General features: G+C 47.2%; 1 protein-coding gene across 5 annotated transcripts in view; it reads left to right on the forward strand.

Moving 5' to 3' along the window:
* Positions 1-27,931, forward strand: part of SEZ6L (seizure related 6 homolog like) — a 195,983-nt gene that overhangs the window by 167,251 nt on the left and 801 nt on the right. Inside the window, exons 10-16 of one of the 5 annotated variants that reach the window (XM_046025900.1) lie at positions 1,143-1,339; positions 7,082-7,276; positions 10,506-10,697; positions 17,533-17,727; positions 22,881-22,913; positions 25,003-25,117; positions 27,321-27,423. In XM_046025900.1, the coding sequence (XP_045881856.1) occupies positions 1,143-1,339; positions 7,082-7,276; positions 10,506-10,697; positions 17,533-17,727; positions 22,881-22,913; positions 25,003-25,117; positions 27,321-27,423 (1,030 nt within the window). The remainder of the gene's footprint in view (positions 1-1,142; positions 1,340-7,081; positions 7,277-10,505; positions 10,698-17,532; positions 17,728-22,880; positions 22,914-25,002; positions 25,118-27,320; positions 27,424-27,931) is intronic. The other 4 variants (XM_046025901.1, XM_046025903.1, XM_046025904.1 and 1 more) reach the window with 4 other exon arrangements.

Raw genomic sequence — 27,931 nt, forward strand, 5'->3', positions numbered from 1 at the left:
TACCCACAGCTAGGGAACACTGACCACTGGGCAAATTCTTTCAGGAGCCACGATCTCGTTCCCTATCTCCTTCTACCTGTGCTTTGCCTTCTCACCACCCCCTGCTTATCAACCTTAGAGCCCTCTAATCTTTCCTGATGATCCAAAACAAGCATCACCTCCTCCAGGGAGGCCTCCAGGATGCCACCCAGTCTCCTCTCTCTCTGAACTCACCTGGATCATAAGTGCCACCACAATCCCTGGTTTCATAGTCTAAATCCACCACTGCTCTGTGACTCTTATGTCCCCTGGCCCAAGCTTAGCAGATGGGTGTTCAAAAATATTAGGGAGAGGGGCACAAGAAAAAGTGGTAGATGTAAGAGAGAAGGTAAGGAGGAGAATGGAAGGAAGAAGAGGCATGAGTTAGTATCTGTCCTCAACCAACGCTGATGTACCTGCATTCTTTCAATCAGAGATCCATTTTTATCCAGCACACCTCCCATAACAAACGTGTCCGCTGCACACAGAAGGGCTTTCTGGATTATTAACTATGTATTGCTGTCCTGTTATTTAGTGTCAAGGTGCTTGCCTGCATTCCTGCATTCATGTTATGAATACTGATAGCCGGCTTGAGCCTCTTTCAGGAACAAGATGCCTCCGTCCCGCCCTCCGCCCCATCCCCTGAACATCAGAGATACCAGGTCTGATTTTTAGGACTTTGCCACATGATGATTGGAAGGCTCATTTCACCCGATATGGAGATGCAGGTTCTAATTAGGAGGCAGTCAACTTGTTCTGCTTTTGAGAAGAATGGAAAACCCATGCCACACCCCCGGCAGATAGCCCAGTGCCCAGCGCTCCGCTTCGCTGGTGCTGAAAGCAGGTCTCTTACAATTCAGCATTCCACTGTGCAATGAGCTCCTTGCAGGGAACCATCTCCCGTGTGAGTCCCTCCCCAAACCCAGGCGCCATGCGTGCTTTCGGGCAAGATCAGCCCGTCCTGCTCACACCTGTGGTCTCTGCCTGCCTCACCCCCAGTTCCTACCTAGCCTGGAGCTTGCCACTGAGTATGTTGCCTGAAAAAAAATAAATCAAAGGCTTGTTGAATGTCCATAACTGTGTTTCACAAGACCCCTCTTCTTTTGTCTGCCCCACTCCTCTAGCCTGAACCTGAGCAACAGTGACATCCTGACTATCTATGACGGTGATGAGGTCATGCCTCACATTTTGGGGCAGTATCTTGGAAACAGTGGTCCCCAGAAGCTGTACTCGTCCACACCAGACTTAACTATCCAGTTCCACTCAGATCCCGCTGGCCTCATCTTCGGGAAGGGCCAGGGATTTATCATGAACTACATAGGTAAGTGTCTTCTCCAGTCCTTTTGCGTGTGCGTGAGTATGCGTGTGTTTAGATGGTTTATTCGAGATATGTCTTTTGGAGGGTTCTGTGCTACATGGATCTTTTAATATACTGGCACAGTAAATATGTGTAGTTTTTAGCCATTTGGGCTCTCTGGTTGGAAACAACAGGGATTGAGTTTTAGTATTGGTATCAATGGCTGTGTGATCTTAGGCAAGTCACTTGACCTCTCTGAGCCTCCTTTTGGTCATCTGTAAAATGGAAAAAACTGATAGCTGCTCCAGAGGCTCTATATCAGGACCTAGTAGATGATGCCTCATGACTTTCAGATTCGTGGTGTTTCCCTTGTAGTCAGCAGGGATCCTAAACCATCAGCACACTCTCCTGCATTTGCAACTTCTCAAAACAGCATCTCTGCCATCTTGCCTGACCAGAAGTTGGGCTCTCCCTAAGGGCTCTTCTTCTCCTGCAGCCCCATCCAACGGAGACCATGCATTCTCTCCCACCCCCAGTACTGTAAGACAATGAGAGGCAAGACGTATCTTCCTTGCTCTTCAATGGGGTTTCCAAACCATTTTTCTCACTCTCACATTAAAACAGAAACAAAACCCCCAAAACTGCTATGAAGTTCAAACCAAGTTCACTCTTGGCCATCCAACACCTCTTCTTACCATTTCTTCCATCCACAGCCTTCCCTCCTCATTCCTCACCTGTGACCCCCCTCTTCTTCATCGCTGGCTTTGCCACCCTCCTCAGAACACTGGAGTGTCTCAAGCACCACAAAGATCCCTGTCCTCTGTCCGTTTCGACTCATTCCCCATACACTGTCATCCAGTCCCAAGGTTCTATACAATGCCTCTCTGTGTTCTGTTGCCTCATTTCTACTTCCAACCTTGACCTCTTCCATGAACTTTCCACCTAATCCCCTGCTAGCTACCTTCTTGCATGTCTAACCACCATCTCAGATTTAACATGACCCAAACAGAACTGCTTCTCTCCCTACCCCCACACCCCACCACCACCCAACATCTTCTGCCACCAGCAGTCCAGGGATGGCTGTGAAGTTCCACTAATCTCAGTCCCAGAAAGGATTTGAACTGACAGAGCTTCTGCTCCAACCTTGTCATGTCACAGCAGAAGCAGCCCTGGGCCACCGAGGATAAAGGACTTGCTTCTCAGGGCCAGACACGGAGGCTCATACCTGGGCTTCCTGGCTCCCCTGGTTCTCAGTGTTTCTCTACCTCTGATATTCTTGGCAACAGCAGAGAACTTGGGAGACACAAGGGGGTACTTAAGACCTCTCCTCTTGTCATCCAGGATGGTGGGTGATTGCACACTGAGCATTTTAATGGGCAGGATTCACACAGCAATCAGAGAACTTGCTTGGGTTGCCCAGGAACGAGGCGGACATCTTGATTTCCAGGATGGAAAAGGGGGAAAAGAAGAGGTTTCATTCTGCCAAGTCTCCCCACTATCACGCCCACCATCAAAAACCATCTGGCTTGGGCCAGATTCTCCGTCTGTGATTCCTTCTTCCCCCCCGACTTGAAGGTTTGCCCATCCATCTCTATTATGAAGTATTCTCTGTGTCTCTCCTCTTGCCTCTAAAACACAAGCCCCCTGTCTGACCTTTGGCTATCTCAAAGAGCCAGATGCATGTGAAAGTAAGTCCCCTGCCTTTTTTGTGTGTTTGTTTCCAGCTGTTAGATGTTTCTCATCCCTGCCCACTCTGCGTACACCTCTCAGAGGGACAGACCAAGTGTTGATCTTTTTCATGTTTCTCAGAGTCCTTTTTCCCCTTGATTGTCCTGCTAAGTGTTTTCAGAGCGTTAGTGCTCCTACTCTCTATGGGTTGCCCACTCTTTACTGGGCAGGGCCCTGGACACTGGGGGACGGCTTGTGCTGGCTACCCAGGCGAGGCACGCACCGTCCAGAGTCAGCTGCCTTTGGAGGGAGAGTTTCTGGTGACTTGGCTTCAGTCTCTCTCCTTAAACTTCTCTTCTCCTCATTTCCCTGCCCCCCGCTTCCCAATTGGAAGATGAGGTCATAGTTTTGTTTTTTTTGTCTCCTCCGGTGTCCAAGTCAGTCTTCTGAAACCCCATTCAGCTCAGTGGTAGAAATCTGACCCTATCCAAGGCCACCCAAGGTTAACCCGGAAGTCTGGCCAACGTTCAGAGTGGCGCCGTCATGAAGAGGAGGGGTTCCTCTTCATTGAAGTTGAAAGTTAAGATTTGTGTGACAATTTGAAATTGGCAGGAACTCTTCCATATATTATTTTCTTCCATCTTCAAATGCATGATCTCCAATTTCTACAGAGTTTGGTCCACAAAGAATCTCTGCACATGTGCCAGCCCCTGCACTAGGCACCAGGAGCCAGGCATGAATGGACTGCTCTCCCTGCCTTTATTTCTCTGGCTGGTGAAAGTGGGGGAGGGTTTCGGGGATACATCGCCTAGCTAATATGGGCAAATGTAGGCGACATACGATGAGAACAACTCTGTTCTTATTTCTGTCAAAGAAACACACACTCAATTTCACAGGGAAGGCAGGTGGGCTTCTGTATTTAATTCTGATGCCTATCAATTCCTTGTGACTACCCATGTTGAAGACCATGTTGGAAAGAATTCTGAAGAGTCCACGCCCGAGGTCCGTGGAGGGAGAGTGACATGATTGACTAGTGATGTCTGCTGTGGCATGGGAAAGGTAGTTGCTATCCCAGGTCTAGATTTAACCAGACGTAGATGCAATTCTTATTGAGAAGAGGGATCACATGGAAGGGTCAGGGGGTTTTATGGTCATCTAGAAATTTCAGAAGCTCCTAAAATGATCTCATGGCCAGCACCTAGCTCTGCAACATGGCCAAGGCTAATCTGCTAGGACTGCTGGTAAGCCTTCCACAGGAACATTCTGGGCTTACCTCATTCTGACCTCCCATAATTCTGCTTTACCTAGACAGAAGCAAAGAACCATTCTCCTCATCAGTGTCTGTGGCCAAGGGCACGGAGGCAAGAGAATAAAAAAGCAGAGCTGAGTAAGCGTGTTTTTCGAAGAGATATTAGTCACTTGTGTATTTATTCCTCTAATCCAAGGATAATAAGTAGGCTCCATATTGTGGGTCAACTCCAATCAAATGACAGTGGTACCTAGGATGATGTCTGCCATGAGCATAAGACCAGTAAATGGCAGCATGTACTCAGTGCATTTGAGTATTTCTTTTGCCCAAGAGTTAGACCAGGTTGCCGATCTTGACCATGAGACTGGCAAATGGTGGCATGTACTCAGTGCATTTAGGTATGTCTTTTACCCAAAAGTTGCACCATGATGCTAATCTTGACCATGAGACTGGGAACATGACTTCAGATCCCTATATTCCTAGTGCCTGACAAATAGTAAGTTCTTACAAAATATTAGTCAAACAAATGAATGAATCCATATAGAACTCACCTAAGTGTCATATAGTGCACATTAATTAGTTTTCACATTGCCCTCAGCAATAGACAGGGTCATGACTCTTGTCTCAGTTCTACGATTGAGGACAATGAACCTCAGAGATGTTTATCAACATGACTGGAGTCACACAGCTTCCAAAACAATGACCAGAATGGAAGTCCTCCAACTCCTAGGCCAGTTCTCTCATTCTTCACAAAGTTAAGGGCCCACGAGGGCAATGATGCCAGAAGCTCCATCCAGGATGCTAGCTAAACACACAGACTCCTGAATCAGAGTCTCTGGGGGTAGAGTCTAGGAGCCAAAGAACAGGAAGGCTGTCTAACTTGGGCAAGGCCACTGAATTAGTAAACAATGGGGCCAAGATCTGAAACATAGTGTCCCCAGCTTGATCATCAGGAATGTGATGAATGTCACAAAGGAGATAGGAGGTCCCATGGGAGCATGTCACCATGCTGGCTCAGTCTGAAAAGTCAGACCAGCAAATCTTTCTCAGTCGTGAAGCATTTGGCACAAGGCAGACCCCATACCCAGTATCTACTCCTGTTTCTCCTCCTTTCAACCGCAGTTTGAGCATTTGCAGCCGTGTCCTAAATCCAGGGCTTGGAAAAAATAAATAAAATGGAAAAAAAAAAAAAAAGAAATAAAATGTAAAAAAAAAATAAATCCAGGGCTTGGCTGATCTTTCAAAGGCCTAAAAATAAAGGTCCCTGTTCCCCACGAAGCAATTCCAGAAGCCATTTCCCTCTCCCCTTCTTCTTGTAGACACCCCTGAGATCTCCATTCCCCAAATAAAATCATGATGAAATCCCAGGAAAAGCCATTGCTTGTTTCTCAGAATGACTTTCCTACAGACAGGGAAGGTGCTTGGCTTTCCTCAGAAGCACATAAGAACTACAGATTAATTATATGGCCTAATTAGCTCTCTTCTCAAAATCTGTGCAGTGGGCACTTGGATGCAAGAATAGTAATAGTGGGCTTTGCATTGTTCCCTTAGTAATGAGCATTTGCAAGAAGGAAGGCAAGATTATTCCAATCTGTGATACTGAGCTGTGTGTAACTTATTTTGGAGTGTGGTTAATGTTCACTGATGTTATGCAACATGATTTAAAGAATGCACCAATAATTATTTTTATTTCAACAGTTGAGTGTTTGTCTAAATCTGTATCACAAAACCATATATTATGGTTTTTTTAAAAAACCACGAATTTTCAGACATTCTTAGGACGAGGCTGAGTGTGTTAGCTACCATTGCTGCATAACAAAATATCCCCCCCCCAAATTAGCAATGCACATTTTTAAAAGATTTTATTTATTTATTTGGGAGAGAGAGAGAGAGCATGAGCAGAGGCGGGGGGTAGGGCGGAGGGGCAGGGGGAAAGGGAGAAGTAGGCTCCCCACTGAGCAGGGAGCCCGACTTGGGACTCAATTCCAGGACTTAGAGATCATGACCTCAGCTGAAGACAGACACCAAACCGACTGAGTCATCCAGGCGCCCTGCAAGGCACACTTATGATCACATACTTTCTGTGGGTCTGGAATTCAGGATCTCATGCCAGATGGTTCTGACTTGGCATTTGTCGTGATGACTCTGCAGTCATGATGTCAGCCAGGGTTGCATTCATTCAAGGCATTCAAGGGCTTGACTGGGGCTGGAGCCTCTGTTTCCAAAATGGCTTCCTCATGTGGCTCACAAGTCAATGCCAGCCATTGGCAAGATGTCTTGGATTCTCTCCATGTGGATTGCTCCAGAGGGCTGCCTGAACAGCCTCACAGTGTGGCAGTTACTCTCTCCAGAAAGCAAGAGGAGAACCTCTCAATGTCTCTTATGGCCTGGCCTCCAGAGCCACACACCATCGCTTCTTCAATAGTCTGTTCATTACCTACGTGCATACATTGGCCCTGCTGGGCATTGCAGGGAGTATGCGAGAATGTGAATTCCAGGAGGTAAGAATAACAGGGTGTGGTCGGCGTCATGAAAGGTGAGGACCTGAGACAGAGAGAAGGGGTTGTCCCCCAAGCCACAGTGCTGGTAAGTGGCAGGGTTAGGATTCTGTGTCTCCCCAAATCCTACACTGACATTGTCAAACCAAACCTGGTAAGTTTAGAGGCCCACAGGAAGAGCTTATCATAAAATCTCATACAGCAGAGTTCTTGGGCTTTAAGGGGTTTCAAAGTGTTTTACTTATTTCTGGAGACTTTTTATTCTTTTTGCTCCTTCCTCTGACATCTGTAAAGGGAACCCCACAGAGAAAAGCCCCCCACTCATCTAATGACAATGGTTTTGTTTTAAAGAGGTGTCAAGGAATGATTCCTGCTCAGACTTGCCAGAGATACAGAACGGCTGGAAAACCACTTCTCATACAGAGCTTGTGAGAGGAGCCAGAATCACCTACCAGTGTGACCCAGGCTACGACATAGTGGGGAGCGACACCCTCACCTGCCAGTGGGACCTCAGCTGGAGCAGCGACCCCCCATTTTGTGAGAAAAGTAAGAGCCATCTTATTTTCCTCTTCTGGGTCAGCAGGTGGTAAATGCCTCCCATGGAGTATTTTTCATGTAGATGCAATGGAATCCCTTCATGTAGAATCTGGCCTCCCTCCTATTCCACCAGCTGGCCAGAGCTGCTCACAAATGTCCTCTTGGAGTTGTAGGTCAGGGATGTCAGACTCAGGGGCCTCCAGAAGCCTGGCGGCTAATGTAAATGAGGGAACTAGGCTGAGGGAGAGACTATAGGGAATGGCATAGACTGCGGTGAAGCCGGTGTGAAAAGATCATTCAAATTCATCATTAAAACACTGGTAGTAACCACTCAAGACCAATCTAAGTTGGACTTTGGGGCCCCAGTTAGAAACCCCTATCACAGGTAACCGGCTTCACCCAGAGAGTACTGATCCCAGCCTCCTGGCACCTTCTGCCTGCTGCTCTCAGGCGTGCGGCCAGGTACCGCCCATTACAGCTCCATCTGGTGTCTTGAACAGTGTCAGAAAAAGGAGGTGCTTCTGGTTTCTATACTGAATCTTAGCAGAGGTGGGAGAGGAGCTAAATTTGAGGCTGGCCTCTTCCCGCTAACCATTTGCTTCCTACCTCCTCCTACGCAAGCCTCCATTCTGCATCCGTCTTGCTGGGACTCCTTGGGGATTTTGGTAGACCTGCTTGGCCTGCCTCGAGTGACAGGTTGCACGATAAGAAATACTAAGTGTCCGCAGAGAAAGAGGGTATTGGGGAAGCGGGGGGGGGGGGGTGTTATACTCAATCCCTGTCACAAATATTCCAATGGCAAAGAAAATTAATTATAATGGGGGGAAACAGGGGCACCTGGGTGACTCAGTGGGTTAAAACATCTGCTTTCTGCTCAGGTCATGATCCCAGGGTCCTGGGATCGAGCCCCACATCAGGCTCTCTGCTCGGTGGGGAGCCTGCTTCCTCCCCTCTCTCTGCTTGCCTCTCTGCCTACTTGTGATCTCTGTCAAATAAATAAAATCTTTAAAGAAAATAATGGAGGGGGTGCCTGGGTGCCTCAGTGGATTAAGCCGCTGCCTTCAGCTCAGGTCATGATCTCAGGGTCCTGGGATCGAGCCGCACATTGGGCTCTCTGCTCAGCAGGGAGCCTGCTTCCTCCTCTCTCTCTGCCTGCCTCTCTGCCTACTTGTGATCTCTCTCTCTGTCAAATAAATAAATAAAATCTTTTAAAAAAATAATGGAGGAAAACATGAAAAAGAAAAATCCTCAAAACTGACTACAAAAACATCTGCTTGTTCCATAACAGGATGTGGTTTATGTGTGTGCGTGTGTGTGTGTGTGTGTGTGTGTGTGTGTGTGTGCTTATAATGATGGAAAATAAAAAAACTAACAGTGAGAAGCACCATGGGGTGGCAAGACCCATCACAGACACATTAACATAATCTACACCATCATTGCTTTCCCCTCCCCAAGATTGTATTTATTTATTTTAGAGAGACAGAGAGAAAAAGAGTGCGAGCAGGAGGAACACAAGGAGAGGGGCAAGCAGACTGGGCACTGACTCTACACGGAGCAGGGACCCCAATGCGGGGCTCGATCTCACAACCCTGAGATCACGACCTGAGTCGAAACCAAAAGTCAGGCGCTCACCCAACTGAGCCCCATCATTACTTTATAAAATGTTTTAAACATACGTGTCTTCATAATGACTTTGAAACTTTTGAACAATAATGATTTTAAATATTTCGAATAATGACTTTTGAAATTTTTTGGAATAAGAACGGCTTTTAAACTTTTTGAAGAAAGATGTTTAAACCTTTTGAATAATAATGATTTTTCAAAATTTTTAATAATCATGATCTTTTTAGGGACCCCTGGATGGCTCAGTCGGTTAAGCATCCAACTCTTGATCTGAGCCCAGGTCGTGATCTCAGGATCCGAGGTCAAGCCCCTTGTTGGGCTCCAGGCTGAGCATAGAGCCTACTTAAAAAAATAAGTAAATAAAAGAATAATGATGATGGTGATTTTTAAAGTGTTTAAAATAATAATGATGATATACATTGCGGTAATGAGTTCTGAAAGCTTGGAGGGGACATAAACCAGCTCTCTCTGGGAAACGCTTCAGCTGCCTTACTCTTTGCCAGGAAAAGACCCAAATTAGAGCAAGTGAATTTGCACTGGGGCCCCTCCTGGATGTCAGCGTTTATGTTCCCGTGCTGGTTGCCTGTCGCTGTGCATCTAAGACAGAGACCCACCAACCTGCCTCAGTGGCTTCTCTTCCAGTGGCGTAAGAACAGCAGAACATCCTGAGGCCAGTGGGGTCTCCCCCAGAAATCCCTGGGGGTCACCAATGCCTTTCATTCATTCATTCCAGTGATTCGTTCAATGACACTCTTGACGTCAAAAGATGCACATAAACATATCTTCCCATGACACAAGTCGCAGGTGTCTACTTACAGAACCCAAGCAGCAGTAAGATTATGAAGTACAGCATGAAAATCCCTCATGACCTTCCTCTCCAGAAATGACACCACTCTTAAAAGTTTATTCTGTGTTGTTGCAATGCATTGTGTGTTACACATACACACATTGACGCGTGTGTGGTGAATTGTGCGTATAAAGACACGGAGATACTCATACAGAAATAGCCATAGATAAGGATATTTTACCACTGCTGTTTCTCAACTCAGAAACCCAGATACTTTTTCATATCACACATGTGGCATACTTCATTCTTTTTTAATTGGCTTAATTTTAGTTGACTTACTGTTTTCCCTTTATGTGCATTGGTTTTTTAACTGAAAAGTAATGGATGCTTGTTTTACTAGATTCAGGCACCACAAAGAAAACAGGGAAGGCCCCCCTCACTTTGCTGTCTTCGGTGGGTGCTCGGGATTTCATAGAGCAGCTGTTCCATATTTAACTCTTCCCCTACATTGTTTCTTTTTTTTTCCGTTTTGTTGTTGTTGTTGGTGTTTTGTTTTTTACCATTACAAATAATTGTGCAGTGAACAACCTTGTTCGTAGGTCTCTGGGTCCAGACGCAAACGTTTCTTTGGGCTACTTCCTATACGTGGAATTAAATTCAGGTCTCTTTCATCCTGTCTTCTTCTCCAGCCACTTTCCATGAGCTCAGACGCAGCTTCCAAACAGGAGAAGAACCAAGTTGGGAAACTTTCCAGATCATTCTGTAGTTCTCAGCAAACCTGTAATCATCAAGCATCCTAACGTCCTCTTGGTCTTATTTTGTCTATAGTTATGTACTGCACTGACCCCGGGGAAGTGGACCACTCAACCCGCTTAATTTCGGATCCTGTCCTCCTAGTGGGCACCACCATCCAATACACGTGCAACCCAGGCTTTGTGCTGGAAGGGAGCTCTCTTCTGACCTGCTACAGCCGCGAGACTGGCACGCCCATCTGGACATCACGTCTGCCCCACTGTGTCTGTGAGTCCTATCTGTTGGCTTGATGCAGACAGGGGTTCACTGCTTCTTATCCAGGAGGAGAGCTGGGCTGCTAGGAGGAGGGTTTACTGTTATTACTGTCACCTGACCATAGCTGCTAGATCAAGGGCATGCGTACTAGAACATTTATGGACATGTACTGGGCACTAGGCTAAGTCCTTTACCAAATGACCCTCCCTTCTGCCTTGTGACTAAGGCACTGTTGTCTCTGTTGCAAGAAGAGGATACTAGAGGCTGTTACGCTAAACAAAATAAGTCAATCAGAGAAAGACAATTATCATGTGATCTCCCTGATATGAGGAATTTGAGAGACAGGGCCGGGGATGCTGGAGGGAAGGGGGGGGGAAATGAAACAAGAAGGGACCCAGGAGGGAGACAAACCAGAAGAGACTCTTCATCTCAGGAAACACACTGAGGGCTGCTGGGAGGAGGGGGAGGGACGGGGTGGCTGGGTGATGGACATTGGGGAGGTATGTACTATGGTGAGTGCTGTGAATTGTGTAAGAATGATGAGTCACAGACCTGTACCCCTGAAGCAAATAATACACTATATGTTAATTAAAAAAAAAAAAAGAGGATACTAAGTTTCAAGTAGTGAAATCATTGCCCCAGGTCGCACAACCCATTAATAGTGGAGGCCAAGGTCAAACCCAGAGCTGCCTGACTCTGCCCAACCATCAAGCCATCCACAGGACATGAAACTGGTGAATTGCAACTCTTCTTTGGTCTTATCTATGTGAAGCCACTAACACAGATGTTTGGTTAAGAAAAGACTTTGGGGCTTTCTTACTCATAAAGAGTCAAAAAAGAAAAGTCTTCCACAGTCACTCTGACAAGGGAGGAATTACTATTCATGCCAGGGAGAGAGGGTAGAGAGCAGTGGTCCAGGGGAGCTTAGCCTGACTGTGCGTGGGATCACTCAGGAAGTTTTAAAACTCGCTGGAGTTTCTGATGCTCCTGGTCTGCGGTGTAGCTCAAGCAGTGAGGTTTTTCAAAGCTCCCCCACCCCACCCCCAGGGTTCTGATGTGCAGCCAGAGATCAGAACCATGGCTCAGAGGAATAAGGAGACGATGCAGAAGGAGCAAAGCCTCACACAATGTGGACTTGAGAAACCATCAGCTGTGCTAATATTTTATACGAGCGTGTTACGAGCAGCTCTATCTACTAAGGGTTCAGTCAGTTCGAGTTCCAGAAGCTACTGGCAGGGCTACATCAAAATTTGAAGCTTCTGCATAGCAAAGGGGGACTTTCTTATTCTGGGTTCCCATGCAACGAGGAATCTTGGACTTCACACCATGGGTCTCCATCTGCCTCTTTAGTCCAGGTCCTAGAGTTTCAGAGCTAAGGATGTCTCGGAGGTAAAATACAGTATGATTCAGACATAAGACACATCTGCTCCCTTTTACAGATAATGGTTGCTATTTATTGATTGTGTGAGACATCGTGCTAAGCAGATTGTATGCATTTGTGAATGTAAGTACATGTATGTGTGTAGCGTGTCTATGTGTGTGTGTGTGTGTGTGTGTGTGTGCAAATATACTCAGAAAACCAAAGCTCAGAAGGGAAAAGAAATAACAGTAGTTACTGTTTGTTGAATGTGTAAAACACATTCCTGGGATGCCTGGGTGGCTCAGTTGGTTGAGAGTCTGGCTTCGGCTCAGGTTATGATCCCAGGTTCCTGGGTTCGAACCCTGCACTGGGCTCCCTGCTCAGCAGGGAGCCTGCTTCTCTTTCTCTCTCTGTGTGCATGCCTGCATGTATGGTTTGTTTAAAGGTGGCTGAGACTCACAGGGACATGGGATTAAGGTCACAACACTTTTTCATGAGCAGAGCTGAGATTCTGGTCTTGGACCCCACAGCCCTTTCCACCAGCCTTGCCCCGACATATTTCATCATGGGTGACTGGGGACAAAGCCATGCAAGGAGGTCCCAGCAAAATTGCAGCCTATGGCCCAAACTCCTCACCCACAAGCACATCCCCTCTCAATCCCCAGACCTTTGGGCCAAGTTCCAAACTGTATCTCCCAAAAGGAGATGTTGAAATACTAACCCCAGTACTGTAATGGGGACATTTTTTTGGAACAAGGGTCTTTGCAAATGTAACCAAGTTAACGTGAGGCCCGACAGGATTAGGTTGGGCACCGACCCAGTGACCAGGGTCCTCATAAGAAGAGGAACGTTTGAACACGGAGACCCAGGGAGAAGCCATTCTGTGCTTGCAAATCTAGGAACACCAAGGATTGCCATCTAGCCCTGGAAGCTAGGAAGAAGCAAGGATGGATCCTTCCCCCTAGGTCTCAGAGGGAGTGTGGTCCTTGAAGGCCACCTTGACCTGGGACTTCTAGCCTCCAGAGCTGTGAGACAGTGCATTTCTGTTATTCAAAGTGCCCCACCCCCACCGCCCCATCAAATGCACATCGCTAAGGCAGCCCAGAACACCCGTGCAGTTCCCATTCCCTCCAGGAGACTGTGAGGGGGATCAACAGCCGCTAGAGCCGGTCCAGCTGCAGAGGCCCAGGGATGAGAAGCTAAAAATAAAAGCTTGTTTAAAAGGACTGAAAGGTGGAGATATCGTTTAAGAAAGAAAGAGAGAAAGAAAGGAAGGAAGGAAAGAAGAGAGAAATGAAGGAAGAAAGGGAGGGAGGGAAGGGAGGAAGGAAAGAAAGTCACTTCCCTAACGAGGCACAGCCTCCGAAGACCGTCTAGGCTGTGCTGGCTGCTGGGTTTTGGAGACACAAGCCTCCCTCCCTCTGACGCTGCCTTCCCCTGGAATCTCAGTTGTGACGGCTTCCCTGACACCTGCGCTAATGAGTCACGAGCCAGGCTGGGTGTCAGGAGACACACGATCCTCCCAGAAGCCCAAACAGCAGCCCGGCACGTGCTTCCAGCCTCATTACCAGCAAGTGAGACTGGCAGGGGATGGGAGGCAAGAGGACGGTCAATTCTGGCAGTGGGGGTGTTGTGGGGGGGGGGGGTGGCGAGAGAGACAGGCTGTATCTGGGTTCTGAGGGTGTTTCTAAGGATGAGTTTGTCAGACATCTACAGCTTTCTAATGTCTCCTCTGCCCATCCCCTTGCCAAGCCCATCCCCAGCATTAATGCACTGAACACTCATGAAACTCTATGGGTGGTACCTGTGTTCACTTAAAAGCAGGCAAAGGAGGCCCAGAGAGGGTGAGCCGCTTTCCTGAGGTCACATAGCAGGGAAGGGGAGAAGCCAGGATTCCAACTAAAGACTGACTAAGCCCCCAAAGCAACATTTTCCCACCTCAGCACTTTGCAATCCCAGCTTCTGAGCAAAGCTCTGGTGCTTTACCCTTGACAACGATCTTCCACCAGCAAGCACATGAAGCAGACAGAGCCAGTTGTAAAGCTCTGAATGTGTATAGTTTTCGTTCCTGGTGGCCTGCTCAAGGCCATTGTTTGGTCCAGCCAGGACTCCAAACCATGTCTTTTGAGTCCTCCAAGAACTGGCGGGTCAAGCATGGGGAGAAGAAAGTGTCTGGAATTCACAGCCAAACACACCCCCACCCAGCTCTGCTGGGTAACCTTGGGCAAGTAGCTTGCCCTCTCTGGGCCTCAAAGCCCTCAGCTATGAAAGGGGAATGCTACTCCCTACCAGACAGGGCAGTTGGAAGTGACTCATGCAATAATTCAAAAAGTGCCTCCGAATGCAGACACAGGCATTTCCAGACTTTCTCCACTCACAGTACCCTTGGCATCTCAGGAATTTTTTTGGTAAATATCCTAGGCCAAAATACCTAACAGTTCTATCTGCTAAGTAATTAGCTCCAAACAGCTTAATAAGTAGCTCTATCCTGACAACTTAGTAGCCGTTTGAAAAAGTAATGCATGTATTACAGGATTTTATTTTGATTGCATTGTTTAAAGATTTTATTTATTTATTTGAGAGAGAGAGAGAGAGCAGAGGGACAGAATCTCAAGCAGATTCCCCACTGAGCAGGGAGCCCGATGTGGGCCTCGATCCCACGATCCCAAGATCATGACCTGAGCTGAAATCAAGAGTCAGATATGCTTAACTGACTGAGCCCCCCAGGTGCTCCATGATTTTTATTGCATTCTTAAATAACTAGAATCACAGCTATAGGGGTGTGGATGCCTCTTGGGCTCTGACAAACTTCTCAGATTTTGGCAACAGGACTCTGCCACCTTCATTCTGTTCCACACTGATTTTCTCAGAGCTTTTGCTTTTTAGTGCACCCACTGAAGAAAACCCAGCTTTGCAAAGACAAGGCATCATCAAAAGAAATGTAGCTCTGTCTAATGTTGGCGCCATTCACATGGGTCTGGGAGGTGTTCCTTTGTCTCCTCCAAGTTTTGAAAAATCACACATGGGTGCTGTTTGTGGTGGCACCCTGGGGTGCCTCAGAGCACAGTTTGGGAATTGTGGTGCAAAAGCCCTAAAAATACAGCTGTGTCTAAACAGACATGATCCACATTCTCAGGGAGCCTGGGGACTGTTGGAGATGGGAGGAGGAGAGCCAGGCCTATGAAAGAAATAACAATGACTCCTCGGCATCACCTCCTCCAGGAAGGCCTCCCTGACTGCCTAGGCTAGGTCATGTTTCTCTTCCTGTAAGCTCCCATGGCTCCGACAGTTGCATTGACCACAGCACTTGCGGCAGCTTATTGAAATAATCTCTCTACCTGTTCATAGACCCAAATACATAACTCACTTACCAGGTGGGTTTTTGCAGGCTCAAGAAATGACAGCCCTTGCTACTATTACTGCGATCGATGTTGTTGGCAGTACTAAATGCAGTCTTTGTTGCAACTTCCCTTCTTTGATGGTACCTGACTCCCAAAGCTCCCATCCAGAAGATAAAACCACACCACCAAAAGTAATGAAGAGCCTACAAATTCAGTGAGGGTTTTATGGGCGGTTCCCCAGGGAGATGCTTAGGGATTCCCAGGAGGCCCTGGCTCTTCACACTCTGCCCTCGGAACACCACAAATAGGAGACACGGGGATCTCCTGACCGCGGCAGAGCCCGCGTGGCCAGACCGAGGCCATAGTAAAAGTTTCCACGGATGCATCATCCCCAGTGGCCTCAAACTTGGCTCCCATGCCGGCTTTCAGCTGGGTGCCCCATCTTCACTTAGAAATTCCTGTCTCTGAGAAAGCAGTAGCTCAGAGGAATTCATGACAGTCCAGGGGACTTGGCACAAGAAGGGCCCCTCCTACCTCCACTACCCCAGAGCCATTCAATGCACCAGATTTCAAACCCGCCGGGTCCACCACTTGCCGGTTAGATGACTTCAGACAAGCCAGCATCCCCATCAAAAAGGATGATCGTGCCAACCGTAAATACAGGTGCTGGTAACCATGTGTGTGGCCCACAGCGAGGGCTTGGGGACCGTTGGTTGCTAATGATCACACAGATTTGGCGCTTTGATATTTGTGGGGTATTTTACGAACAGTTCATAGCAATACGTGGGGAAACTGATTTTCACATTTTGTTCCAATGTGTTCCCCCAAAATGTACATTTTCCCCCTCTAGTTAAGGAGAGGGGAGAAACGGGAAGAATATAAAAATGAGGGTGGGTTTGTGACCGTTTCCAAGACTGCCAGCCCAGCTCAGTTGTATTCCTGAGAAAGAACAGAATGAGTTCACACGGAATTGTTGAAGAGCCGAGATCAGTGATTCTCAGCCGGGGTGACTCTGCTCCCGGGAGACATGTGTCAGTGGCAATTCCTAGAGACATGTTTGGTTGTCACAACAAAGAACAAGTGGATAGAGGTCAGGATCTAGTCCTGGCTCCACGTCCTGTAAGGTGGAGATGGCCCCATCACAAGGAATTACCCAGCCCAAAATGTCAATAGCATCTAAGGTTGAGAAAATCTGCCTTTGATGGTCTTATTTCGAAGTGTGGGTACATCCTTTGAGTGGGAATGGCATCGCCCAGCCACATTTCAGATGAAGATGGGGTCTTGACCAGTCCATTTATGTAATAAGCAGGAAACTTAGAGTCCAGAGCCTGGAATAGGTTAAATCAGGAATGGGTTCAATTCTCTAGTATGTCTTAAGCTGCCAGGCATCATTTATGATGCTCCTACTGTATAGCGTCGGATCATATATGTGAGTCCTTATAGAGCAGGCCCTGGGCTTCAAGCACGTCCTAACAAGTTCATCCCCAGGGAGGAGAAGCGATATTAAATGATTAAATACAATGCAGTGTGTTCAGTGCTGGGGCAGAGGAAGAACTAGGAAGATTAGTGACTCTATGAGGGATAGAGGGCACCAGGAAAGGCTCCTTGGAGGTGGAGAAATGAGGACTGAGTACTGAAAGACCAGACTTATCCAAGCTGGGTGGGCAGGTAAGGTGTAAGGTGTAAGGAAGAATATTTCATAATATGACAACACGGCCATCCATCATTAATTGAGCACCTATGACCTGCCAAGAACATGCTAAATGCCTTATATTCATGATCTTATTTAATCTTCCAAACCCCTATGAGAATATTCCCATTTTGCTGATAAGAAAAATCGAGGCTCAGAGAGGTTGTGGCCCTTGCTGGAGACCACACAGCGAGTATGTAGTAGAACCCAGATTTTCAGCCAGATTCCACATCCTGGGACGTTCGATGGTGCCCATGCGTAATAGGCGGCCAGGGGTAGAAGATGGGGAGGTGAGTTTGGGGGATGGAAAAGCATTGGAGGTGAGGGAAAGGCAGAGAGACCGTACTGGCGAAAGGTACTAGCGAGGGTGGCGAAAGCCAGATCAGACAGGCTGTGAGCGGGAGTCCCCTGGGATTTGCGTGATCTCATCAGAGCTGTTTCGGGCTTGCATTTCAGCTGAGGAGTCCCTGGCATGTGACAACCCTGGCTTGCCCGAAAACGGCTACCAGATCCTGTACAAGCGGCTCTACCTGCCGGGAGAGTCCCTCACCTTCATGTGCTACGAAGGCTTTGAGCTCATGGGCGAAGTGACCATTCGATGCATCCTGGGACAGCCATCCCACTGGAATGGGCCTCTACCCGTTTGTAAAGGTACAGAAACCTACTCGCCACGCAGGGACCGGGAGCAGGAGATGTCCAGTCTGGCTTCTTGCTATGAATCTCAATTCGCTCTCAAAAGTCCAGCTACTGTATTTCCTGACATCTAAGATACCGCCATTATTTTCTGCACCGAGAAAGAAAGAAAAAAGTGCTGCCAATGAAACGATGGCACAATGCCTTCTCCTGGCTTAGCATTTTCATCTCTACTTACTAACAGCTCTGTTTCGAGCTTAGATTTTTATCATGAAGGAGAGCCATTCTGCTTTGAACTCCTGCTTCGGTTATGTGGCTTAAACCTTCCCTGCCTCCTGCATCCCGTTTTCACAACCACTTGGTTCCCAGGGGTTACGAGGGCTCCCCGGTTGCCCCTGGGGTGGTCTCCCCGGCCGCTCTTACCCTCCCCAAACGCTGATGATGCTGTGATGGGCGAAGGCGCACACACAGGCATCATGAGCGCCACCTGGTGGCAGCAAATTAGCATGCCATTGGTTGCAAGACATGCCCCCATCCCAGAGATGGTGAAGAGGGAAAACTTGTTTCAAAATCAGTAAACACTCATCACCGAAATTAAATTTTGACAAGGCCAGTGAGATTTGGGTTTGTTTATCCTGGTCTTTGAGGTATACAATTAATAACAATATCCTAAATCTGATCTTAACCTTTTATGGCATTAATGCCCCTTCGAGAATGAGGCAGAAAGTTCTGAATTCTTTCCCCAGCAGGGACAGAGGCATCATGGAGTTTTACATTTCTCCTTGGGAGCCCATAACTTCAATGGATCCCCAGATGCTTTATGATGAACTTCAGCCTTAATTAAGCCTTACAAATGTTTTCCAACCAGCATTTCTACTCCTAGGTAGAGGCACAAAATAATTGCAAACAAGTACTTACATGTACACGAATATTCCTAGTAGCATTGCTCACAAGAGATGGGAACTACCCTAATGTCCATCTACTGGGAAACAAACAAATAAAATGTGACCTAGCCATAGTGGAATATTATTCAGCCATGAAGATGAATGGAGGGCTGACACCTGTCACAGCCTGAATGGACCTTGAAAACATGATGCTAAGGGAAAGAAGCCAGACACAAAAGATCACATATCCTATGATTCCATCTATATGAAATATGCCAAATCTGTAAACCCATAGAGAAGGGAAGCACTGGTGGCTCTCAGAGCTGGGGTGGTGAGAGAAAAGTAACTACTTAGTTGGTACAACGTTACCTTTTCGGGCTGATGAAAATGTTCTCCAACTAGAGAGAGATGGTAGCTCCCCAAAATCGTGAATGTGCTAAATGCCACCAAATTGCACACTTTAAACTGATTAATTCCATGTTATATGAAATTTATCTCTGTTTTTTATTTTTTTAAGATTTTATCTGTTTATTTGAGAGACAACAAGAGAGCAGGAATGGGGAGAGGATCAGAGGGAGAAGCAGAGCTGGGAGCCCATTGCAGGACTCAATCCTGGGACCTGGGGATCATGTCCCAAGCTGAAGGCAGTTGCCTAACCAACTGAGCCACCCAGGCACCCTTACCTATGCTTTTTTAAATATTTTTACTTTTTTTTCCTGAATGGCCTCATTTAAACCTCGGGACCACACTCTAAGATAGATGAGGCATCTTACCCATGGTACGGTTACAAAAGGAGAGGCTCAAAGAAGTTAAGTGACTTTCCCAAAGACACACGGCTATTACAAGACAAATCCGGGATTTGAACCCACATCTCCTGATTGTGAAGTCCCTGCCTCTTCCCCAGTGAGCCGCCTGCTGGGTGGACTTCAAGGCTGTGAGTCTGGTGGCTTCCAACCCCTCATTCAGCATTCGAATCACCCAGCCTGCTTATGAGAAACATGTTCTTGAATCTGCTACTCCAGCTCTTCAAAATTTGAATCACTGAGGGGTAGGACCCTATAATATGCATTTTAACAAGCTATGGGTTGCTCCAATGCACTTTGAATCTGAGACACTTAGGGCAGTGGTTTCTGAACGTAAGATACAAATATAAACAGATTTCTGGACCCCTGAAGGGGGGATGATAAGTCACCGGGTCTAAGGCAGGAACCAGGGCCCAGGGTCACTAGCAGCAGCGGTGAGTCTTATTCTCAGGCAAGTGTGGGAAACACTGGCCTAGAGATGCTGTGTATTCTCACCTGGAATCAAGCCAGAGACTATCCTGTGAGAGCCAAGACCTTATAGAAGCAGTTCTTAATAAGAGGGCAAGAGATCCCATTGAAATGCAGAAAAAAAGTAAGAGATCAGCAACTGAGATTTAAGACAACTGCCTCCCTCCTCTTCCCTGCCATAATTTTTGACAAAGTCTAGCCCTGTGCTTGACTTCTTTTTGATGGCACAGGAAATCCACTTTGTCAAGGTGAAACACTGGGATGTTTTCCTGGGGGAAAGATTGCCTATAAACCTTCTAACTGCTACAGGGACATTCATAGGAGTTGATCTGGTATTGTTGGTAAGTGTTCTGTGTGGAGGGAAATTAATAGGGTGTGTTTTTAAAAAATCTAATTAAGGAGGGCGCCTGGGTGGCTCAGTCAATAAGCATCTGCTTTTGGCTCAGGTCATAATCCCAGGGTCCGGGGATGGAGCCCACATCCAGTTCCCTGCTCAGCGGGAAGCCTGCTTCTCCCTCTCCCACTCCTCCTTGCTTGTGTTCCCTCTCTCGCTGTCTCTATCAAATAAATAAAATCTTAAAAAAAAAATCTAAGTAAGGACACCGTGGAAGGACCGTTTTTGACTCTCCATGTAATCTGCCCCCTGACTGTGTATGTTCCGTTTTTGGATTTGCTACAAAAGTATCTCATGCAAGAAATAGAAGAAACCAAAGTTGCCAATGAAGCATTAACGGTTTTTCCCTTCCTTTCTCCATCCCTTCCATTCGTTCGCTGGGGAAGCTGGTACTGATCACCAGTGAAAGTCCAGTCTCCCCAGTTCCCTGGACACAATGAGACACACTGCAAAGAGCGGGCAGGGAGTGTTCGTGTGTTGCCAAGTAAAAAACGCCACATATCTGTCAAGAGGGAAAAAAGAAAAAATAGAGCCCTGTCTTACCTTTTTAATTGCCATACGGCTTTGTACACTGTGATGTCTCCTGATGCATTCACTCCTTCCTCTGTGCATGGTCTCCCAGTTCTTTTCTGGTTTCTTGTTTGTTTTGTCTCTTTTTGCCCAGAAATCGGCTTGCTCATGAATCTTTGGGTGCTGGCGTTTCTCATCAAATAGGACAGATTCCGTCAAGGGGGATTGATGGCGTGGGCAAAGTTCTGTGGATGCTGACACTTTGTGGATTTTGCCAGATTCTTTTCTGCAACTGTAGTGATTCACCTCCCCCTCTAGTAATGTGTGATAATGTCCTTTTCCCCACATCCTTGCCAGCACTAGATATTATCAGGTGTGTTTTTTTTTACATTGCCCATCTGATGGGAAGATAGAACTATATCGGAAAACACATGATAAAAATGCAAGAAAAGATAATAGGTGCTCAGTTTTGCATCCCTGAGATAGGCAACCCCTTGAAGGCCCAGCAGTGAGTGGCCCCCTGCCCCTCACTTTCTTCCTCAGGCATGACAGGGTTTCTGGCATGAAAGGATCTTGGGGGATGCTTCCGTCTTTCTCTCCCCTCTGTTTCCACTCCTGAGACCCCACGACTCTGTAAGGATATGACAAATCACCTCCTGTTCCAAGAAAAAGTGGGATGTGTGGCTTTGTGTTCTAGAGTTGGTGAAGTGACTGAGCACCAATGGAAGGCCACCTGCCTGGGACTCAGGGCCCCTGGGCTTCCTCCTGGCTGGGCTGTGGACCACCTGCAAGCCACCCTCCCTCCCTGACCTTGGTTTCCCTTTGTGGGAAATAAAAGGAAAAGACGTGGCCCAGGAGGCTGCATTTTACTGTGTGCCTGAGAGGGCCATTGACCACACTCCGAGGGACACGAGTTCAAGGTCTCCTTCCAGCCCTGAGATACAGTAGGAGTTCCCGCACTCTCAGACACACCCAACCCAAGTCCTGCTCACGTCTGGGGCAGAAAGTATCTGTCTCAGTCTTCCCATTTTCCTAATGCCATAGCTCCAGAAATAACCTGCAGTCAGTTAGTAAGCTAGCTTTTCAACTGTTTTGTTGGCATCACATGGTAATGACCAACGTCCAAGAGTGACTTTGATGAGGCACAAATTAGGAAGTTTCAGTATTAGGACGTGAATACAGCTAAGCCTTTGGTGGCCATCCCTAGCCATCCCCCTATAATGCAATCTGTTTATCTAAGCCCTTCGCTCTGGGGTTTGCTTCTTTTAAACCCATCCATGTGGGTATATTTTGGTGCTCAGCTACCGTGAGGTCTTTGGTGCCAAAACCTGGGAATGCCAGTCCCTATCATCTTGAACTTCTGGAGAAGTTTTATGGGGACTATGGGGAAATGAGTGAATTCTAGGGAGTTTTAGTCTGTGGTAGTGAGTGGAAATTGTTTTGCAGGGAATAAGAATGATATTCACATAAATATGGAATAGAAGTGAAATCAGAGAGGTTCATATAAACATGTATTTCAAAGCAGGAAAACAGTTTCAGCTCTGGCTGGATTTTGGATGTAGGGCTTTATCTTAAGCCTCACTGTTCATCAGCCTTTGTCCTAAGAGGAAACAATGAAAAACAAGCAGAACTGTGACATAAGTAAGAGCAGAGGCTGGAGAAATTGAGCAGTCTGGGTTTAAAGACTGCCTTCATCCCTCGGAAGCTGTGTGAGATCAGAGAAATTGCTTCACTTCTCTGAACCTCTGTTTGTTCATCCGTAAAATGGGGCTGATGATAGTATCCACGCAGTGAGATTGGTGTGGGAGTAAGTGAGCAAATACATACAGAAAGCTCTTGGCACGGTATCTGACATACGGTGAGTGTTTTCGTAATTAATCATGGGCAGTACTGTTGTCCTTGTTTCTTCCATATCTATGTCATGATCTCTCAGGAACCTAGGAAAGAAATGTGTCCAGGCATTTCCACTCATTCCAGGAGCCCAAGATAAATCAAAGCGGAGCACTAACTTCAGCAAAGCTTGGCACAGGCTTTTGCTCCCAATTTTTTGGCTTCATTTTATGCAGAGTGAATTCACTCGACATTAACCAATGCTTCCAATTTCCCTTTCAGTTAATCAAGACAGCTTTGAACACGCATTAGAAGGTGAGTTCCATAATGAAAAAAAAATCCAATAAATCAAGCTAATAACACAAAACAAGGGCAGGTCCTTGCATGTCCTCCTCCAGGTGCTTAAAAAAATAAGCAGAAATTCCATCTTCACACTGCTGAAGGTAATTTCAAAAATAGGACATTGTAAAAGACACAAACCATTGTTTGCAGCCCAAGGTCCTAAATATGACCTGAAAGGGATTTCTCACTAGTTCTGTTCTCGAGGTAAGAAAATATGAGGGTCCACATGCCTGAGTGAGGCACAACCCAACCATTTAATTTTCACCCACACAGTGCTATTTGGGGAAAATAAATCCAATGATGCCTCGCCTTCCATGCCAAGCACCCTTCTGTCTGCCTGGGGCATGCTCTGGGTCCATTTTCCCCAAATTACCTGTCCCTGTATCCTCCATATTTTCTATTCTCTTCCTCTTGGAATTACCAAGTGAGGGGTTTTTTAAAGATTTTATTTATTTATTTATTTGACAGGCAGAGATCACAAGTAGGCAGAGAGGCAGACAGAGAGAGAGGGGGAAGCAGGCTCCCCGCTGAGCAGAGATCCCGATTTGGGGCATGATCCCAGGACCCTGAGATCATGACCCGAGCTGAAGGCAGACGCTTAACCCACTGAGCCACCCAGGCGCCCCCCCCCCAAAGTGAGATTTATTAATGGGAACAGATAGTAAATGCTAGCTAGGATTTTGTTTGGATTTTTATTTTGTGGTTCCCTTCCCTTACAACTCCTCCCACACATAAAACAGTCTACATTCTGTAGGACCTCCATTCATTTGGGTACCAAACCATTCACTGGGGCTGTGGTGTCATAAGGTGTGTGTATATATATATATGTATGTATATATCGTGTTATTTTTATTTTTAAAAAAGTTATAACCAATGAAGCCATTTTTATCATTGTTTTTGGAACCACTTAGCTTTCTGACAATAAATCACTCACTCGGAATGTGGGGCTATGGGGCTATGCGAATTACGGGTCATTAGTTGCTGTCCCTTGCGGCAGATGACATTTTAATCCCAACAGGCAGAGCCCGGCTCAAGTGTTAAGCACAGAGGTGGACCATGTGGGAGTCACTCTGCAGGGAACAGAGAGGGCATTCCGTGTCGTTAGCCTCCATTCAGGCCACCCCTTTGCTGCCTTTCGACAACCAATGAACCATGAGAGTGTCTCAGAGGCCTGGGTTGCTCGGAGATTATGAGCGTCTGTGTAATGTTTTGTGCTCATGCATCTGTCATGGGTGTTAGCATCGATTTTTCAGACTCCCTAGAGTGGCGGTTAATGGATTATAGATTGGCGTACAGCCGAGCTCTGAGGGTCGCGGCCGGGGAGAAGTGGCAGCGAAAACCTGAGGACTGGTGTCCGGAGATGTGGGGTCTCCCTTCAGGCTGTGCGGAGAACACGCCCCTGGCCTCCACCATAGCCATCGTAGTTCTTACAATTGCCACAAACCAGTGGGGGTGGGGGGCAAGTGAGGCCAAGAGGGTGCAACCGTGACCTCTGAGAATCAAAACTGGGTCTTGGTAGTTGGGGTGTCATGGGGGGCTGGGCGCAGGACTGACAACAGGTCCAGCTGCCCAGCGCCCTCTCCTGGACGGTCTGATAGAGCAGCCATGGGAGGCGCCTGTCAGTCTGGGTGCAAGGAGCTCCCCCTTTCCCGTGGAATGTCGAGCAAATCTGCCTTCCCAGTTAGCACGTAAGAGATTTTCTCCATATTTCTCCTTGAATTGGATTTTAACCAGATTTCAAATGCAGCCACCCATCCCCTCCCCGCCCCCCAAAAAAGTGGACATGATATGACCAGGGGTTAAAAGAGTGTCGTTCTTCTGGGTAGCCCCATGAGCACCCCACCCAAGGATGGGTCTGGCCTCCATTGCAAAGAACCAGTCCCATTTGTTCTACTCTCTGCCTCTTCTCCCCCTGGGGATGGTGGTCCAACAGCTCAGGGTCTGCGATGCCAGCTCTTTGAATGAGTGCAGAACTGGGAAGGCAGGCTCACACCTGGGATCCGGGTGCCTGTGAGGACTGAGAGTGGGGAGACCCGAGGGCTTCACTGGCTTGTGTGTTTAGTAGCAGAAGCGGCAGCCGAGACATCGCTGGAAGGGGGAAATATGGCGCTGGCTATCTTCATCCCAGTGCTCATCATCTCCTTACTGCTGGGAGGAGCCTACATTTACATCACCAGGTAGGGAGCTTCGGGACAGGGCGTGGGGGACTGCCATCCACTCAAGGACCAGCGCACTGGGGGACAGGGTCTTCATCAGTAGCTCGTGGCCCGTGGCATTTGGGTGCTTGGAGATGATGTCATTCAACTCAGCTCTGGGAGAAATACACCTGCTCAGACCCTCCCACCCCTCCGAGACAAGAGGCCTGACCACACAGCAGCAAATAAGCAGGCACTACCCTGAGCTCAAGGGGCTGTGGTTTAACGGGAGAGATAGACACACAGACACTGATCCCATGATGCACTCATTCATTCATTCGTTCACTTAGGCCACAAACATATGCTGACAATCTAATACGTACCAGACATTGTCCTGTGTGTCGAGGATCCTAGAACTTGCCTGCAATGAGGAAGGAAGATATTTAGCCATGGCTAGGATATTTACGAATTCCTTCAAATTCACAACTATGGAGCACTTACTGTGTGCCAGGCAGTTTAGGGGCGGGGGGCAGATCTAGGAATATCACTGTGGACAAAACAGAAGGAGATCTTTGGTATGGGGGCCCAGGTTCTAATGGGAGGAAGACAGCAAGGAAAGTATATACAGTCGACCCTTGAGCAACGCAAAGAGGGGGAGGGGTGCTGACACCCCATGAGTCAAAAATCTGCATACATATACCTTGTGACTCCCTGAAAACCTAACTACCAATAGCCTACTGTTGACCAGAAGCTTTACTGATAACGTAAACCATCAATTAACATGTGTTTTCTATGTTATATGTAATATATACCATGTTCTTTTTTTTTTTTTTTTTTCAGAGAGAGATAGGGAGGGAGAGTATGAACATGGGGAGATGAGGGCAGAGGAAGAGAGAGAGAATACCCAGCAGACCCCATGCCCAGTGCAGAACCTGACTTAGGGCTTGATCTCCTCACCCTGAGATCGTGACCCAAGCTGAAATCAAGAGTTGGGCACTCAACCGACTGAGCCATCTAGGCACCTCAATACCATATTCGTACCATGAAGTAAGCTAGAGAAAAGAAAATGTTACTAAGAAAATCATAAGTTGGGGGAGGTTTCCCTGGGTGGCTCAGTCCGTTAAGCATCTGCATTCCACTCAGCAGGGAGCCTTCTTCTCCCTCTCCCTCTGCCCCTCGCCCCCCACTTGTGCTCTCTTTCTAATAAATAAATAAAATCTTAAAAAAAAAAATAGAAGGTAAAAAATCCTAAGGAAGAGAAGATATACTTGCAGGACCGTACTATATCTATCCAAAAAAATCCACATCTAAGTCAACCCACGCAGTTCAAACCTGTGTTGTTCAAGGGCTAACTGTGTACATTAGGAGATGATAAGTGCAGGGAGAAGAGAAAGCTGGAAAGGGAGCAGAAAGGAGCTAGGGGAGAGGTGGTGATTGCACTTTAGGACTTCCCACTGAGACATGACATTGGAGCAAGGACTTGAAAGCAATAACCAGTAGCCTCTGCAGATATCTGGAAGAGGAGGATCCGGGCACATCCACAGTACGTGTCAAGGCCCTGAGGCAGACATCCGCCCAATATCACTTTTTTCTATTTCTGTGGAGCCCACAGTGTTGAAGGGGGAGAGGAGAAATACACAAACTATAACACGCCGTGATGAATACAAGAAAAGAAAGAGATAGTGTGTAGTAATAGAAGAATCACTTTTTTAAAAAAGATTTTATTTATTTATTTATTTGACAGAGAGGGAGAGCACAAGTAGGAAGAGAAGCAAGCACTGGTGGCGGGGGGGAAGCAGGCTCCCTACTGAGCAGAGACCCCATTGTGGGGCTCAATCCCAGGACCCTGAGATCATGACCTGAGCTGAAGGCAGAGGCTTAACCCACTGAGCCACCCAGGTGCCCCTAGAAGAACCACTTTTTGAATAGGTAAAGAAGGTTGCTCTGAGGCAACACAGTATATACTAGGTGCTCAGTAAATGCTCATCATTGCTATTGTCACCCTGCGAGAAAGAGGAGCTCGAATCACCTTACAGGGGAAAACCAGGTGAGCACCGGCCCTCCCCAGGAAGGGGAAGTACCAAGGCTTTAGTTGTCAGTGACCAGCTTACAAGCTGAGAGAGTTATGATTTCGGCGTTCACCCACTTGGATTCTCACTGCGAGAGACCCTGGATGGGGCCCCATCTGGCTGTTCTTCCCCGCTGTTGGGAGTAACTCCTCTCTCCTTTGCTGTCCCTTCTCCAGATGTCGCTATTACTCCAACCTCCGCCTGCCTCTGATGTACTCCCACCCCTACAGCCAGATCACCGTGGAAACTGAGTTTGACAACCCCATTTACGAGACGGGGGTGAGTTGGTCTCTCTTCTCTTTTAGGTGGCAGACTTTGTGGTGGGTACTTGGGACACAGTCGTGAATCCAACAGACCTGGTCCAGCCATTAATGAGCTTATAATCCTTCAAAGGAGACAGAGCTCGGTAATAATAAGAAGAAGAATATGTACCATGAGCTGGGCCCCTTAAATGCGTAAGCTGCCCAAATCCCTGCAACTCTGTTGTACACTCTGCAGTTATCTCTGATGAACCGATGACGATCCCGAGGGTCAGAGAGACGAACAAATGATTAGGCCAAGCTTGTACACAGCCAAAAGCACGGTCTGGAGCTTAGATACAAATTCAGACTGAAGCCATTAATCATTCTATTATCCTGTCTCCCTTGAACCTCAAACAATCAAATAGATACCAAAGGGTATCTTGATTATAAAAAGTCATTTTTAGGGACCATGAAAAATTTGGTCAGGGCACTAGGACGCATGGCCGAGACATACTAGCACCTTCGCTATCTTCTAATGGTTAGAA

The sequence above is a fragment of the Meles meles genome, chromosome 12 (genome assembly GCF_922984935.1).
Source record: "Meles meles chromosome 12, mMelMel3.1 paternal haplotype, whole genome shotgun sequence".
NCBI lineage: Eukaryota > Metazoa > Chordata > Mammalia > Carnivora > Mustelidae > Meles > Meles meles.